Source organism: Leptonychotes weddellii, chromosome X (genome assembly GCF_054177405.1).
Source record: "Leptonychotes weddellii isolate Sample4059 chromosome X, ASM5417740v2, whole genome shotgun sequence".
NCBI classification, from domain to species: domain Eukaryota; kingdom Metazoa; phylum Chordata; class Mammalia; order Carnivora; family Phocidae; genus Leptonychotes; species Leptonychotes weddellii.
This window is the reverse complement of record NC_138385.1, coordinates 74,593,460-74,611,981: the sequence shown is the minus strand read 5'-3', so window position 1 is coordinate 74,611,981 and position 18,522 is coordinate 74,593,460. Positions and strand designations below refer to the sequence as shown.

The 18,522-nt window shown below is 39.5% G+C and overlaps 2 protein-coding genes across 3 annotated transcripts in view; one reads left to right on the top strand and one right to left on the bottom strand.

The window, feature by feature from the left end:
• Positions 1-18,522, bottom strand: part of CASK (calcium/calmodulin dependent serine protein kinase) — a 327,853-nt gene that overhangs the window by 150,909 nt on the left and 158,422 nt on the right. The window lies entirely within an intron of this gene.
• GPR82 (G protein-coupled receptor 82) lies at positions 8,679-14,663 on the top strand. 2 transcript variants are annotated; one of them, XM_081808981.1, is made up of 4 exons: positions 8,679-8,751; positions 10,019-10,151; positions 12,266-12,329; positions 12,468-14,663. In XM_081808981.1, exon 4 carries the CDS (start codon positions 12,503-12,505, stop codon positions 13,511-13,513), a length of 1,011 nt encoding a protein of 336 aa, XP_081665107.1. In that variant the 5' UTR covers positions 8,679-8,751; positions 10,019-10,151; positions 12,266-12,329; positions 12,468-12,502; the 3' UTR covers positions 13,514-14,663. The 2 variants fall into 2 exon arrangements, with proteins under 2 accessions (XP_081665107.1, XP_006745344.1); XM_006745281.3 differs by lacking the exon at positions 8,679-8,751 and having other exon boundaries at positions 9,938-10,151.

The following is an 18,522-nucleotide window of genomic DNA, read 5'->3' as shown; positions in this document are numbered from 1 at the left end:
ATAGAAAGTCTGCTGGGCCAGGAGGTGACCTGCTAAATGTATCCACATAGGAAGATGTTGGCATTGACCATCCAGACACAGTCCAGAAGAGTCTTGAGCACTGGAGCAGTGTCACCCTCCCACCAGAGTAAGGCCATGGCGGGGATCATGGTGGGGCTGGATCCAATAGGTCTTCTTGGCCCAATGACATGAAACATTATTAAATAATAGAACTGAGAGTCAGCATAACAGCCAGGTTAGAAAGGCAGCTCTTGCAGCGAGACTGGTCGAGTTCAATTTCTGGCTCCACCACTTACTACGTAGCCTTGGACAAGCTCTCGTTCTTCTACTGAGAAAACAAGGAGTACCTAACTCATAGTGTTGTTATGAAGACTAAATGAGTTAATAAATGTACCTGTCCAGGAGGAAACATTCAATATATGTTATCCAAATACTCAAATGTCAAGGGAAAATCTATAAAATGGAATGGCCAGAAGCTGAAGGTAAACATCGGAACTAGGAAGATAGACAGTGGAAGCTGGTCTGGAACAAGTGAGGTGGGGAGTTGCGGAGTAACTCACAAAGGATAATTTAACTTCAGCTTTCATGAATAACAGCACTGTCCAGGACAAGAGCGGTAACAGAGCAGTCACGTGCTCGTCAGAACCATGCTCTGAAAGTTGAACAAGTAGAAGAGGATAGTGAGGGCACCTTGCAGGATACCAGAAAAAGAGTTGGGAGAATGAGATTATGTAGCCTTAAAGCAGAAGACTAAAGGAAAGACATTACAGCAAAAATGGGTGTGTGTAGCTTCAGAGAGCAAGCTGAAAGAGGATCGGTGAAGGATGGGAGTTGCAAGAGGTATGTTTCACCAGATCGTAAGAGAGGGTTTTCTAATAATTACAGATCTCAAATGCAATAGAAAGCCGGTGAGTTATTTGTTAATCGAAGTGTTTCAATATAGTATGGATCCGCAGCAGGCTGGGAAGGTAGCAAAGTATTTCAGGCATTTAATAAAGTTTGGATTAGATGTTCTTTAGATCCCATGAATAGAAATTTTGGGTCTTGCAGAACAGTCACTGCCTCAATGATTGGCAAGCAGGGGCCACCTGCAATCCTGTTGTGCCATCATATGCTAATACAGTAATGCCCTCAGGGCTACTCAGACAAGTGTGCGTATGGTGGGGGGCTGCTTGATGTATGGTCAGTGGTCCCCAAGCAGTTTCCCTCAATCTTCTTTTGTAGTGAATTTGACCTATGTCTCTTGCTCAGCACGTAGTAGGCATTTTTATTGCTAGAGAGATTGTTTAAACTAGATCTAAAATGAGTTGACGGATTCTAGGAGCTTTGTGACATTCATGTTAGGTGCTTAGGTTTCTTTGCTTTCTTACTGACCCGTGGTTTTGTTCTGTAATCAGAGTGCCCAAATGGGTCACCACACTGCATTCTGAAATGGGGACAAGGCACCTTTGCTATAAACCAGGCTCAGGAGCATGAACTCAGGTGGGAATGGTAATCACTCTAATGGGTTATATTTTCAAATTTTATCCAATGGCAAACTTCTGGACCAAGAGATTTTAATGCCTTCCATTAATACTGCTGGCAATGCTGCCATAGCCCCTTTCCTGTTACAGACATTTCCTTTCTACAGGTCCTGCCTCTTCTCGTGTTCTATTACTTACTAAGACTTTCTAGTACCCCAGTCCCCCATCTCTGCTTTGTTCCTTTCCTGTACACAGCAGCACCTCTTTCTCTTCCTCAATTCAATTTTTGCCATTTTCCTTTCTCTTTAAACTGTCTTTCTCACAATTTAGTGCTGTCTTCTCTTGTGTGTTCCCTGATCTGTCAGAAGCAGAAATGCTGCAAGCTGTTTGTACTCACAAGAAAAATCCTGTTTCCTTTATATTAAAAAACAACTTTCAGCTGGTTGCAAAGGGAACTGATGAGGTTTGCATGCATGTTCATATTCAGTTCCCCTTTGTGGCCAGTGAGTCTTGAAAAACACTGGAACACACAGGTCAGCTTGTGTTAGGGCTGATTACAGAGGTCCGAATATATGTGGCAACTAGTGAGAGGAATCAGCTAAGTAAGTAAATGTGGGTCTCATGCTCTGATAGTTTCCATTTACGATCCTGCAAATAAGGAAATCTTGAGTAGTGAGTACAAACCAGCGTGGTGGTGGTGGTGGGGGAGCTACCAAAGGGGCAAGCTAGACTAATTGTCTTTCCACATCCTTCTAGGCTTTCATATTGGAGAGATCAATGAATTTATCCAGCTTTCAGGATCACACTAGCAGAAACAAACTTTTCTTCTAGTTTTACTGAAAAGCTAGATTAATATTCTGGAAACAATGGATTCATGACACTTTTGATGCACTTCGTAATATAATAATCAAAACAAAACGACAGTAACCTCAACTTTTCTTTTCGAAATGTTGCCCAAGAAGCCATGAACACTGAGGTACACATACTATATTAACCCCCAAGGAAAGAGCCAATGCAAATGCACTTTCAGGGAAAGACATAAAAATCTAATTAAAACGTTACCACTGCAAGCACATTAAAAAATGTGGTGGATTAAAGATGGTAGATTAAAATTCTCCGCAGCTCCCATTCAGAGGTGGAGTCTTTTGCCCACCTCTTGAATCTGGGCAGGTATGTGACTTGCTTTGACCAATAAAAGGTGGTGGACGTTGTAGGACATCCGAGCAAAACCTTCAGAGGCCTTGCAGCTTCCAGTTTTGCCCTCTTGGAAGCCTGAGACCAACACATTATAAATAAACCCAGTAGAAAGGTCACATGGAGAGAGACTATCAGCCTGCACAACCATCTCAGCTGGGGCTCTAGACACAAGACTGAGGCCATCTTGGACCGCTCAGTCTCAGCTGTGCTTCCAGATGACTAAGAAGCTATACATAGCTGCATGAATGACCCCAGGTGAGACTGACAGAAGAACTGCCTAGCTGAGCCCAGAACAAATTACAGAATTGAGAGTGAACAAATGGTGGTTGTCCTAAGCCACCAAGTCTGGGGGTGGTCTGATATGCAGCAAGAGATAAACGATGCATATAAAATATAAACAAAAAGTACTACTTCTAAAAAGGCAACAGTGAATACAGTAAGTAATTCATTAACAAGAGAGACAATGCCTTGAATTCTTTTACTTGAAAGCTGTGTGTGAGAGGAAGAGAGAGAGATACCAATTTTCCAAACCACTGTAGGGTGGGGAGTGGCAAGGTTATTAAAGATTTAAACAAACCATGTGTTCTCAGAGATAAAAACAAGCATATGCTCCCCCCTGATGGAGAGAAGGGAATAACGAGGCAACCGATTAGGGGGTTTCTTAAATGAAAGGATCTTCAGAGTGTGTTAAGCCGACAGGAGGAAGGACTACAGGGGAGAGAATAGCACCTATACTTTCTTCATTAGCTGAAATGTGCTTTAAATTACATTTATTAATAGACATGTTTTCACTACAAGCCTTTCAGTATTGACTTTTAAAGCTATGTCCATGAATTGCTGTGATTAAAAAAAAAAAAGCTCAATAAAACTAGAAGATATGATTACAACTTTCACATACTAAAATGTCAGACTTTATTTTTTACTGCTAGGATGATTGTAGTTGTGAGTGTTTTACAAAGGTGACTCTTGCGATAATCGCCAGTACAAAACAAAAAAGTCCCCAAAGGACATATCCTGTTAAAGGCAGATGAGTGGTAATGGGTTTTCATCTTAAGGACAGAAATCCTTGTCCACACAATTACTTTTACTCTATCACGTTTAAAGTGTTTTTCAGCTAGTAAAATAATGACGTTTATCATTCTGTTAGAACTTAAAAAAACTAAACTTTTAAATGGTTTTAAGTTTCTAGCTGGAAAATAGAGCAACGTGGGCAGCTTCTGCTTCAGCCTTTAATTGCAAGAGAGGTTTAACTAGGGCTGGTAATACACTGCCCTCTGCTGGCCGAAGCACTGTCGAAGGCATGCGTTGCAGACAGGTGCGAACATTTAACTGCGGTTTTTCTTTTTTCCAGTTTTCTCTACCAGATATTTCTGGAGGTACGGCACTCCAGAGAACTTATGTTTCCTGGCCTCGATGCTTTATTTGTTGGTTTATTAAAACAGTACATTTTAGGCTGGTTTTTGATGGAGGACAGGGAAGAAGACAAAATATGGTAATATTAGAAGCTAAGCCACAGATAGCACTGTTTTGAGAATTATCTCAACACCAAGACTTGTTTAGAGTGATGTCTTCAAGTGACTACTTCAAAGCTAATATATCTGCGTCCATCAGGGTAAGAAATGATTTAGGTGAGGATCATCAATCAATGCTAAAATCAACTGAGTGAAAGGGAAACAATACATAGTCTCAAAATAGGACCTTCTGATTACTTACCAGTTACAAGAGGAAAAAGGTACCTCTACAATGGGAGAGTTGGCAGGAGTTAATAAACTTCCAGATTGAAAACTGCAAACAGGTATCTAAGTGAGATATATTTTTGGTCACTGGGGATACTTGGTCACCATACCCAACACAATAAACCAGATTCTGGCAGCAGCTAAGAATATGGGCTCTGAAGTCACACTGCCTGGGTCCAAATCTTAGCCCTACGCTTTTGCAGTTCTGTCACCATCGGCGAGTTATTTCTCTTCTGTGGGCCTAAATCTCCTCATTTAGAAACTGATAGAATAGTATCTAGCTCAGAGAAATTTTAAAAATTGATCGAATATATGTAAAAAGCACTTCAGTGGCTGCCATTTATAAGCCTCCTAAAAGCGGCTCTCAGGAAAGCTTGTTACTTCAGTACTTTGGGCTCTTAAGAGGAAATGAACCCAGATACTAATGGTACAGGTGGTAAGACCTCAGGTACCCAACTGCCCCTTGCCTTCCCTTCACATCTCTGTTTTTGCCCCCTTGAATAAGGACAGGAAGTGACATGGAGCAAGGGACTTAACCTCAAGACAACTGTATCTAGAAAGCCAAAAGAAATGATCAGTAATAAACTGGCCAGGAAACCCTGGCCTTGGGAAGAAAGGGACAGTGGTGAGAGTTCCAGAGAACTGATGGGGGATACCTTTTCGGTTCCCCAAATCTCACTGCAATCTGAGGTGTTGTTTCCCAGTGCAGAGGTGTAGGGATGTATCTTCTACCTGGGGCAATATGATGGCCTAAATTATTTTTAGAATTCTATCATCAAATGTTTCATTTTCAGAAAATTTTCTATCTACTTTCGGCTTTTCAAAGAACCTTTTTTTTTTTTTTTTAAAAGCTTTATTTGAGAGAGAGAGGGAGAAGCAGGCTCCCCGCTGAGCCAGGAGCCCGATGTGGGGCTCTATCCCAGGATCCTGAGATCATGACCTGAGCCGAAGGCAGACGCTTAACCGACTGAGTCACCCAGGCGCCCCTCAAAGAACCTTTAAAAAAAAAAATGGTAGGTTCTGAAGCAGGATATAAATTAAACTTAACTGACTCAAAGATGTTGAAATTCAAAATTTGACTGTCCTCAAAAAGATTTCTGCCTCATTTATAATCCAATGCTGAAGTTTCTTCCCTTCCCCAAACCTAATTTCCCATCTACTTCCCTCCACCCCCTCAGAGGGCATTCCAGTTCTTATGACCGCTGCCGAGACTGCTACAGTGTTATTGGGGTGTGCAATTCTAGAAGACCATGTCTATCCGGTGCACACAAACCTATATAAAAAGACAAAGCCCAAGGTGAAGTATAATGAAACTTCGATTAGTAGGTCCTTTTACGTTTTGTCACTGGACCTTCCTTACAAAGCTAATCACTTTTCTGCACGATTATAAACCTTTAAACTCTGGACTGTAATTTCTGCTGTTTGAAAAATAGTTCTTGAGGGAGATACTCCCATGATTTGCCGAGAAATCAGCTCTTCAAAGTAGAAGTTCTTGAGACCCTGATTAAGGGTGGGACGGCCGTAAGTACTGCTACTCACAGTAGCAGCAAGGACCTGCGAGCCGTGCAGTGGAGATGGGGCTGTGGCCAGACACCACATCCTGAAGGGAGCAGGGGGCTCAGTGAGCCTTGAACAAACCACAGCTTTGAGTAGAAGGTCTGTGTTTCACTCCTCCTAAAGGTAACCACTGCCTTGGGTGTGCACTGAACTGGATAAAAGACTTCCACTGCCTCCCCCACCCCCCGCCCGCTCCTTTGGAGAACCACTTATCTTTTGAATGTGATGTTCTAACACAGACTATGTGAGGCCAATCTGCTCTTTCTGCACACCGGCCTCCCGATGCCCTGAACTGCTGACTGGTCAGAAAGAGTACTCAAAAAGGCTAACTGCAGCCAGCTTAGACACCAGCCTAAAATAACTGTCTAGCTGAAGCAATAAAGTTCAGGCATGAGTGATGTGTCTTGTGTCCTCTGGGTTCTGGCTCTGATGGAAATTGATAAGGGACCCTAATCCTGACCCCTATAATCCCTGCGAGTCAGGAAAAGTCTCGTGCACCCTTGCTGTATACAGCTTGCCATAGGCTGTCAAAATAAATCACCACAGGCCTGCCCTCTGAACCATTCTTACTGAACGACTCCAAATGGGTTCTGGGGCCAGAGTGAAACATTCGCTTGACACTCACAAATATCTCGAAAGCAGGAAACTTAATACAAGGCAGGGCTTATATTCCGGGGGGGGGGGAACTACTCTAACACCTCAAGAAGTAAATCATAAGGGTCAGAACAGAACACCCAGGAGATCAGTATTTGGCAGATGATGTAGCAACGAATTAGAAGTGTTGGACAAGAGCATTCGCACTTGGATAACAGAAGCGGAACTTTGAAGAGGGCATGGATAGGAAAGACAAATGAGAAACCGAAGAGAACTACCGGTGGCCTGAGTGAGGAAAAGTCCAAGGGGCCACTTGTACAGACCACTTGTAATCTTCGAAATTTCCACCTGACAAGTTATATTTTGGTTAATTTTGTGTGCTCTGACATTTACGCTTTTCTACCAGTTGTAGTATTTCTTAGAAAAACATAAATTAGAAAATTCCTTGTATTTCAGTTAAGGAATTCAAAAATCGCCTCAATCAAAAAGAATTTATATTGCTATCGATGGGATACAACTTAGCTTAAAGTCCAAAGCTTTCAAAGATTAGAAAATTGGACTTGATTCCTCCCATAGTCAATTCTGCTACATTTGAGCACAGGACAGGAAACCCTGTTTGAACAAAGTAAAAAGTATTCAAAACTGGACCCCAGTTTACTTACCATAAGTACCACCAGGTACAACTAACTGACCCTTGAGAAAAGCCAATAATTTCTGCTTTCAAAGGCAGAGGATGAGATTGAAAAAAATAAATACACGTGCTTTCAAGTTAATTTACTAGTTGTGTCGCCTTGGGCATGTTATTTAACAACTCAATTTCCTCACATGTGAAATGGGACCTCTACCACCCACTGTTAGAGTTCTTATATGTAAAATGCCCTGCCCAGTTCCTACCTAGCACAGAACTATAGCTTAGCATGTGTTCTCTTTCTTTCTAGTTCCTTGACCTTCCAGAACCATTATGATTCATGGTTTTCTCCTTTTTCTAATTTGTAGAGCATTTAAAGTCTGTATCACACATCACACATTATTAATCTGAATTCTCAGCTTGCTTGTGGAATCGCTTTTGAATTTCCGGAGACCCTATGTTAGCTTGTGGCTAATATACTTCTGTGACTTCCACACACCACTAGAAACATATTAGGAAGTCCAATAAATATTCATTAAATGAACTGCACTGTTTAATACAGAGCACTAAAAATCAAGGGACAGGAAGATATGACAAAACGTACATCCATCCAGGCATTCTTGCTCGATAAATGATCAGCTGCCTGGCAATCATTTTAAGTACTTTTGACTCTTCCCTGGTCCAATGGTTGACTGACATCCTGTGGTAGCCAGCTTCTTAGATGGCTCCCAGTGATCATCACCTCCTGCTATTTACCTCTTCATACTGAATCACTGCTGGCTCCGTGTAGCCAAGATAATGTCACAGCAGAAGTGACAGTGCTGACTTCAGAAGCTAGACTAAAAAAAAGATATTGCAGCTATGGTCTTGTTTTCTTGAATCACTTGCTGTGTGTGTGTGTATGTAAGCCAGTCACCATGTTGTGAGGACAGATGGCTGCATGATCTTAGGCAACTTAAGTGACCTTTCTGAGGTTTCCTTAACGTTTAAATTGAATATATTTCATACTATTTATTTCACAGGGTATTGTGAAGATGAAGTAAGACATATTAAACACAGACCAGGATACCTGGCACATAATAAGCTTTCATTAAGTGTGGCTACTACTGGTGGTGGTGGGAGAAGCTGCAGGAATTGACTGGATGTGAGATGTGAAGGAAACAGAGGAATCAAGGATAATTCCTAGGTTTTTGGCTTGAATAACGAGGAGGTGATAGTATCATTTACTGAGTCTGGGGACAATGGAGGAAAGGTAGTGGAAGGCAAGGGCATTCTCTCGGTTTTTTTTTGGCTAAAGGTGCTTAAGCCTCAAAGTGGTAATATTAAAAAAATGATCTCTCACTTATAAACAGTATTCCATTTCCATTCTTCCCTAAATTAATTCAAACCATTTTTTTTGTTCTAAGTAATTCCTTCCTGGGACATGAGAAATTGTTGAAGTAAAAATGACAGGAGTTCCAGAGAGGCCAAATTACTCTGCAATCCATGGCCATATAACCCCGGACGAGTCACTGTTCTTAATGAAATGATGGCAAGCGTTACAAAGATGAATAGCAGCAGAACAAAATCCACTCAGGTAGTTCTCACTTTTGTTTTAGAGAGAACAATTAGCAAACATTAGGGAGGACTTACGCGATCAACACGAAAGAAGATTCACATTGGGGGTTATGAGAAATGGCAAGGTCCTCCTATTAATTTTAAATGAAGATTTTCTGATAACTGAAGTGCTCAGGTTTGATGAAATTAGATTTCTGTTCCCATTCTCAGACCCCTCTCCCGGTGGTTTCACTACACAAGGAAGGGTAGCATGTGACACAAGTCTGGCTCCTCAGCTGTACACTGAGCTTTCACTTAGTTACTAGTTCAGACTCATTAAACAATCCTATATATAAAACTGGATTCTTTATAGCATGATGTAACTATTCATTTTATCCGAGGAATATTTGGTCTTCAGATTCTGGCACTTTTCAGGATTCCCCAAACCCATTATGAAATGCTCCAAACCATGTACACTACTTTGAATCTGAATGGGGGACTCACAGGGCAGTTGGAAGTAGAATGGGTTAGTTCACTTAGTAACCAAGTTGGGACCTAAACCCCTGAATGCGGTCTGTACTGACAGTGTGCTGCTCTGGGTCTCACTTCTTGTTTTTTTGTTTTTGTTTTTTAAAGATTTTACTTACTTATTTTTGCGGGAGGGGGGGGGCAAACACTAGTGGGTGGGAGGGGCAGAGGAAGAAGCAGACTCCCCACTGAGCATGGAGCCTGATGTAGGACTCGATCCCAGGACCCTGAGATCATGACCTGAACTGAAGGCAGATGCTTAACGACTGAGCCCCCCAGGCACCCTGGGTCTCACTCACTCCTTTATCCTTAAAATGAAGGGTCTGTACCCATAGATGATCATGAAGTTCTATTCCAGCTCTATGATATCTAATTCTAGTAAGCTGCTACTGGTAAGAAAACTTTGGGTTTTGTTTCCTTTTATTCTTGATAAAGATGAACTGCAAATAAACCAACCACAAGTGATTTTACAGACAAGTTTGTACCAATATTTTCTTGGGTGACTATGAAGTTGTTCCCTCTACCACTGTGATGTATAAAACCAGCTATGGGGACTAAACCTTTGAACTTAACTTCAGCCAAGCATGCTAATAAAGCTACTTGAGGTAGAGCTAGTTCGTGAAACAATCATAAGGAAGTACAATATATATATTGTCCACCAACTTCCTCCCACCACAGAAATAGAGAAATGAGGTTTTTTGAGAGGTAGTTGCTACATTTACCATAACTATTGAATTTCTTCAATACTCTGTTTAATTTCCTTTCCCCCCCCACTGTAGTTGGTGTCATGCAAGAATCTGGTCACACTGACTAGAATTGAAAGATACTGGATGGTCGGAGAATTTTAAGTGTGAAATTTAGCATCCCTGCCCTGAACAACAGAGCCTTGATTGGTGTAAACTACTTGCGCAGGTAAGACTGATCACTTACTTTTAGCTTAAAAGTTAACCCTATAAAAACTCTAACAGGACTAAAATGTTTAAATTTTGAAAACTGATCATCAGAGTCTTTCTCCCTCCTTTTTGTCTGGAAGCATTTGCTAGTGTGAAATAGCAAAGCAAGGCGACAGTAATAGGCGATGGCAGATGCTATCTGAGGTGGGCTAGTTTGAAACTAGGGGAATACAATCTGTGAATACAGAAGCACTATTACTTTTCAGATTTTAGTATATAATGCATTATCTACACAAGGCAGGGGTAGTGTTTTTTTTTTTACTAGCACCATAAAAGGAAGCTCCATTTCTTTTTTTTTTTTTAAAGATTTTATTTATTTATTTGACAGAGAGAGTGAGTGAGAGAGAGAGCACAAGCAGGGGCAGAGGGAAAGGAAGAAGCAGGCTCCCCACTGAGCAGGCAGTCCGACGTGGGGCTCGATCCCAGGACCCTGGGATCATGACCTGAGCTGAAGGCAGATGCTTAATGGACTAAGCCACACAGGCACTCCGGAAGCTCCATTTCTTATATAAAAATCTACTTGGATCGAATAAATTTTTCTTAGGAAATAAACTGGCTTATTTCACTCTCTGGTTTTTAAATCAGTCAAGGTACAGATTAGGATTTATATATTTACAACTGGTAGTACACTAATTGCAACCAGATTCCAATTTGCTGGGCTGCACTGGATTCAGACACAAACTCTCTCTGAAGCATCTGGACGGTTTTCTAAATAAAAACTGCAAAGAATTAAAATGATAGACACTGGTAGACATTAGTGAAGGGTCTCTGTATTGGAACCTAGAGACATTGTACAGCCCTCAAGCTTTCAAAGTCCTTGTGTGGGGACTGCTTGGTTTAAAAAATTATTTAAAAATTATAACAGTGTATTTGGGAAAAAAACCCTCCCTATTTCTGTAATCCATGATGCAAAACTTAAAATGGCGACTGTAAAGAGGGGTAGAGAGTGCAATAGCTCTGAGAGGCTGGGGGCATATAAGAAGGCAGTGTACGGCATCTCAGAAGGCAGATGCATGGCAACATTTTTGTGTTTATCAAAAGAAAGAATGTGATTTAAAAAAAGATTTAAAGAATCCCCACTCTAGATTTTTATAAACGAGAATGTGGTACCTAGAAAGCTATGGTGATAAACACAGAGAAATGGGGCACATTCTGAATAGAGCTCATGATTCTTACTTGATCAGAATCCAATAACTTGTTATTCCCACCTGAAAGAAATAAGGAATGAACAAAATAATGAAAAAGAGTTTGTATGTGACTCTTCAACACTTGTACCATCTGATGCAAGAAAGATTAAAAAAGAAAAAAAAAGGAAAGATTTAAAAATATGACATAGGGGCGCCTGGCTGACTCAGCTGGAAGAACATGTGATGCTTGATCTCGGGGTCCTAAGTTCGAGCCTCGTGTTGGGTGTAGAGATTACCACAAAAAAATAAACTTAAAAACAAAAATAAGACATAAAAAAGAAAAAACCATGCCTGCATTTATGCTGTGATTAAAATATCTTCTAAAAAAATCATATTCTCTGAAAAACCAAGGTACTAAAATTATACAAAAAGACACATGAGGGCACTCTAACCAACAAGCATAGCAACTACAGTTTTGACATAGAATTTTAAAGTAAACTTTAAAAAAAAATTGAAGTATGGTAGTTTAACATTAAATATTTGAAATAGGAAATTACTGATGCCTTTTGGTAAAGACCTTGGGATTTTGGTGTCTATCCTTGGTCACTATACTTGCCTTGTGTTCGATTCAGGATCTTGTCTGAGTATTTGTGTAGGATTAAGTTTACTTCTGAAATACGAAATGAGACTATTCTAATGGTACTAGATTATAGAGAGGTGCTTTACCTCATCATGAAAAGACACTATTTTATGTACAATTAAGGTGATAATTAAAAATCAGTCTTCTATTAAGGTGGCCACAAAATACTTTTGCCAACACTTTCCTTTGGCCAGTATGTATTGCTTGCATGTGCCTTAAAATATTTTAATTACCTTTCTAGGCAAAAAAACCAAAGAATGATCAACCTCAGGCCTTTAACTATTTGTACCAAATCTGGTTTTTTAGACAAAGATACTATTCACAATCAAGTCTTACTTTTATTTCCATTGGACAACTGTGATTAAAAAAGGTGAGAAAGCATCTATACTCTCCCTCTCCCTTCAAATACATTTACAATACTATTTTATTTCATCCAATGCTTTTAAAAAACTATTCAGTCTAAATACCATCTATAATTTTAATATTAAATATCTGCATTCTGTTCTAGCTCCTGAGACAAAATTCCAAGAAAATCTGATATAAATGAGTAACAACTCAACATGTATTCAACCATCCAGGATCTCTTCCATGGCTTTGCCAATCATTTATGCCTTCCTTTGCATCATTGGTCTCTTTGGAAATTCTCTCTCTCAATGGGTATTTTTAACAAAAATAGGCAAGAAAACATCAACGCACATCTACCTAGCACATCTTGTGATGGCAAACTTACTTGTGTGCAGTGCCATGCCTTTCATGGGTATCTATTTCCTGAAAGGTTTTCAATGGGAATATCGATCTGCACAATGCACGGTGGTCAATTTTTTGGGAACTCTATCCATGCATGTAAGTATGTTTGTCAGCCTCTTAATTTTAAGTTGGATTGCCATAAGCCGCTATGCTACCTTAATGAAAAAGGATTCAGTACAAGAGACCACTTCGTGCTACGAGAAAGTATTTTATGGCCACTTACTGAAAAAATTTCGCCAGCCCAACTTTGCTAGAAAACTGTGTGTTTACATATGGGGAGTTGTACTAGGCATAATTATTCCGGTTATCATATATTACTCAGTTGTAGAAGCTACAGAAGGAGACGAGAACGTGTGCTATAACCGGCAGATGGAACTAGGAGCCGTGATCTCGCAGACCGCAGGCCTCATTGGAACCACATTTATTGGATTTTCATTTTTAGTTGTACTAACATCATACTACTCTTTTGTCAGCCATCTGAGAAAAATAAGGACCTGTACATCCATTATGGAGAAAGATCTGACTTACAGTTCTGTGAAAAGGCATCTTTTGGTCATCCAGGTTCTCCTAATAGTTTGCTTCCTTCCATATAGCATTTTTAAACCCATTTTTTATGTTCTACACCAAAGTGATAACTGTCAGCAACTGAATTATTTAATTGAAATTAAAAACGTCCTCACCTGTCTTGCATCAGCCAGAAGTAGCACAGACCCCATTATATTTCTTTTTTTAGATAAAACGTTCAAAAAGACACTATATAATCTCTTTACAAAATCTGATTCCCCACATATACAAACCTATAGTTGACTTCTGAATAGAAAACACCACCAAATAGAAAAGTGTTTATATGGCTACTAGGGATACTGAACTACATGATTAACAGATCACAACTTGCTTGAAGGCAGGCACTAAGAAAACCTCTTTGGTTTTAGAAATAATCATAAAATTCACTTTACAGGTCTACTAATACTGCAAGTTGAGATGGCAGAGACTCTCAGAGGCAAAAGTCAAGCATGTTAAAAGGATCTCACTGCGTATGAAAGCAACAGACCATTTTTCTCTTTAAACTCAACTGTGTATGCTTTTATTTAGAACACAACAGGTCATGACTGTAGGATAAAGCAGCAAATGGTTTATGACTTTTCTGCTTTCTAGTAGTTGCAATATAAGGGCCCATCTATGGCTAGTGTTCTGTTGGTAACTTTAAAATGAGTAAAAGAAAGAAAGTGAATCAGAAATTATCTCGCTTAAGTCCTATCTAGATGTATGAATAATAGAGTGCAAAAATCCAAGGTTTTATAAACGCATTATCTTGTATCATCTGCTTATGTTACTTCAAGAAGCAATATTCGTTGATTCCAGTATTTATTAAGCCGGTGTTTTTATAAATATACTTAAATATTCGGGTCAGGCTTGGTCAAAATAAAGAGCGAATACAATGTCATTATATGCCTATCTTCATCACATCTTGTAAATTTCCCTCTGTACTCAATATAAATAATGTGATTAATGACAAACAGTACCTGGCATGTAGATATGTTCAATTAATTTTTGTGAAAATAGACGAATGAATAATAAGGGCAGTATAATAGTATTTTTGTTGAGAGACTGGTCTCTGGAGTTAGATTCCCTGGGTTCGATCCTAGCTGAACCTCTTATTTAGCCATACAATCCTCAGTAAATTACTTACCCTCTTAAAGTGTTAATTTCATCATTTGTAGAATGGAAAAATGCTACGTAATTCATAGGTACTATTATTAAATCAGATGATGTTACTATTCTGAGTAGTTGTCATTCACTAAGCATTTGTCATGTGCCAGGCACTCTGCTCATATGCTTTGCATGTATTTTAATCATCACCACCATAAAAGATGCCAATTTGCTGATGAAAAAACTGAAGTGCATAGATAAGTCACCCCAATTTTCTCCAATACCTAAATAAATATTTAAACAGTAAGCATTTCTCGGTCATTTCTTTCTTTCATGTAGTCTTGTCAGGAAGATAAATGATGGGGACTATACTATGTGCTATATACAGTCTAATTAAAAAAATTTTTTATGTGTTTTATTTTCCCAAAAAGATCAAAGTGCCTTTTGAGCTGTAGTTTGCTTTCAATTTCTACACCCATGGCACTTGCATTCTCTGCTCAGATAAGAACCAGACAAAAACAGTTAAATGAAACTGAAGCTGAATAAATGTTAATGGTAACCTGTTACTTCATTAGAGACTGCCCAAAGACTCATTTATTCTCTTCGTGGTCATTTCTTCAATGCTCGGAAAGAAGTTTAAAGTTCACATAGCACTTCCAAGCCTTTAATCTCATAGCATGTTTTGTTCCTAAATTAAAAATGTAGAAACCACACACTTGTACAGATTCCCCAAGAGCCACGTGTTCAATGCCACTAGAGGTTTTTCTAACACATCTGCATAATTTTCATTAAAAAAGAATAGTTCAATGCTTAACTGAGAGAAGAAAATGTTCAGAAAAAAATCTAAAGAAAATGCATACTGGCTTCAAATGTTTACAGTGTACATCTATTCTTTATAGCAGCAATTTGATCTCTGTTGGATTAATCTGCAGACACAAAGGCAGACCTGGGAACTCTAGGTGATTCCCTAAGTGCTGGCTATAAACAAAGGTGTCCAATCATTGCTTTCATTTTACATAAGTGATACAGTATTAAATCTCACTATATAATATATATATATCCTCTAAAAATCATTATTAAAAACATCACTTTACCTTGCCACAACTTTAAGTAAAAGATATAAAATATTACCAAAGTAGAGTTTCCTACATTTAAAAAAGGCAGGAAAATTGGTATGCAATTTCTCTTTAAGTTACTCATTCCTATAGAAAACTCCCATTTTAAATCTGTCCTGAGCTTATTATCACTGTGTTTATCTTCACACCACAGATACTTTCCCGAACAGTAATTGTAAATCATGTTGAACTTTTTTGTGTAATTGACAAACTGACCATTTAATATCATGGTAAATATTTTATATGAAATATTACTCTCTAAATTACCTTTAAAGTGTAGATTTCAGCAAAACTGTGCTCAAAAAATTTTTATTATAATAGTTGGCATACGATGTCATGTTATATGTTAGTTTCAGGTGCACAGCATAGTGATTTGACAATTCTATACATCATTCAGTGCTCATCACGGTAAGTGTAGCCACCATCTGTGACCACACAACATTACTACAATATTATTGGCTGTATTCCCTATGCTGTACTTTTCATCTCCATGACTAGTTTATTTTATAACTGGAAGTTTGTACCTCTTAACCCCCTTCACTTATTTCACCCATTCCCTCACTCCCCTGCCCTCTGGCAACCACTTGAGAAAAACAATGTTTTTAATGCGTGGGTTATAGTCAAACACAATTCCAGAAGCCCCAAATTTTGGCTCGTTGGCCAACAAGATTATATCTTCCATACAGAAAAGAGGCACGACAAATGTTTGTTTTCCCTTTTCTCCTTTCCATATACACACTCTCATTAAGGTGGCTTTCAAACTACTAATTGGGAACAAAACCATTAAGACTAGATGAGCACACTTACGGTTAGAATACTCAAGCTGGAAGAGCTTCTACTTCCTGGGTGGAAGAGGAAGATGTCAATCCCCTTTATTTGGTAAGGACTCTCCCAGCCAATCCCTGGCCTTGCAGGCTGCAGGGTGGGGGTTGTTGGGAACAAATGTGGGACGACAAGCTGAAAGGAAATCTGGCTCGGCAAATCACAAAAGCAGCTCAGAGGGATGCTGGTAATTTGCTAAGCATTTCAACCCTGCAGTCTAATGCCATGGATCTTCCTCTGACTGCCCCCAAATTCAAATTGAATTGATATCAGTGGGAAGAGTTACGACAGCTAGAAAGGTTTTATGCCTGACAGGAGAAAATGCTTTGGCCATTATCATACATGTTTGCTGCCCTGGCTCAGAAGGAGAGCATCAGCGAAAGAATTCACGTCTAATAAGCAAAAGACACAGGCATTCCCATCTTTTTTTTTTTTTAAGTAATCTGTACTCCCAACATGGGGCTTGAACTCATGACCCCAAGATCAAGAGCTGCATGCTCCCCTGAGCCAGCCCGGTGCCCCTCATTCTTTCCTCTCTAAATCAAGGAGTTGATTTTTTTGGAAGGGTGGGGTGAGAGAAGAGAAGCATAGCAGTTAGAAACACAAGACAAATTTAAGATCTTATAATTCATGAGATTTTTTCTAAGGACAATTATTAAAACCCCACATTCAAGCTGAACATGTGCATTATGTTCAACCTTACAAAAGTAATGCAGAAGATGAATCAGTGTGCCTCTTATAATAAAGAATAAAAAAACCGTGTTTTCATTTTCATGAGAATTTCAATTTCTTTGTACAACACGAGGGACTTCTTGGACATTGGGGTAAGAGACGTAGAAGAAATGTCAGCAAGCAAGAGCAACAGGGGAAGAAATACTGTACGAAATCCATAATGCCATGGCATCTAGTGTGATGTGATGAACACCTGTTTATAAAGTCAGATGAAAGGGGAACTGAGAAGAGAAGGGGACCAACGAGCAGCCAGGCGTGTTCACCAGTTAGGAGGAAAACCATTTCAAGGAAGCGCATGCAGAAATGCTTGGGTGGAGGCTTCTGGCTGAGTGTCTATGACGGTCTGGCTATGGGGTTTTGCACAGTTCTGAGAACTAAACACCAAGCCCCCAAACCTCCTGGGCACACGTCCCACTCGGAACAGAAAGTGACTGTGCGCATGGCCATTTGCATTTAGAGAAGCGGTGTAACTTCAACTTCAGCTATTAAAATTGGATGTCAGTAAGTCAGAGCCACAGAAAGGTCTAAGAATGCTTCATCTCTCCATGCCCAGGTGATGCAGTGTAAAGCTGTCTCCAGGAGTTGGGGGAGACAAGAAAAACCCACTGACTCTTAATGCTTAATAGAGCCAATGAAGGCAGGCAACGAGCCAAGCTCTGCATTTACCTTGGCAACTGTACTATTTCTTTCTAGAGTTCTTTTAATTTTGGGGCGAGAGGAAGAAAAGAGAATGATGTGAAACATAATGAAAGTTTTCACATCCTCTCACAAGAAAAAGGAATAAAAGGGAAGAGGACGGGGGGGGAAAAAAAAGAAATGAGCATGCATGCCTTAATTAATGCCTGTGGGGAGGTGCAGCAGGAAAAATGTAGTATTATACAGTGGATCTTAACCAGGGGCGACTTTTGTGTCCCCGGGGACATTTGGCAATGACTGGAGACATTTCTGATTGTCACAGCTAAGGGGAAATACTATTGATATGTACTGAGTCGAGGCAATAATACACAGGACAGCCTCCCACAACAAAGTACCTGACCCAAAATGTCACTAGTGTGGAACATTTCGGAGTTGGGAGAAACCTATACTATGAAGATATGCTTCCCTGAATTTCAAAGGTTTACACAATTGCCTCTTATGCAATTTATGCTTCCCCAAAGCAAGTTCCCACTGCAGGTCATGAGGTACTATATACTCAAACCAAACATTTTTAGGCTCAATTATAATGATTTCAAAAAGAAATGCCTATCAAGTTAAGAAAATATTACTAATCAATAAAATGCCAGGATCTTTGGAAAAATCTAATGCTTTGGGATTGGTGCCAAGGATTCTGAGAGAGAAGGAAAGGGAGAGAATATGAGAATATTCTTGGCAAGATGAAACATGATTAAGTAATCTAAATTTTTCCAAAACGAATAAAACATGACAATACTCTTGTATTTTCTTTAAGTGAAAAGAAAACTTTGACAAAAAGAAACTACAGAAACCAAAACCTATACA

Bases quoted from the DNA above. Each gene is read 5' to 3' on its own strand.
- GPR82 (XM_081808981.1), top strand. From the start codon at position 12,503: ATGAGTAACAACTCAACATGTATTCAACCATCCAGGATCTCTTCCATG.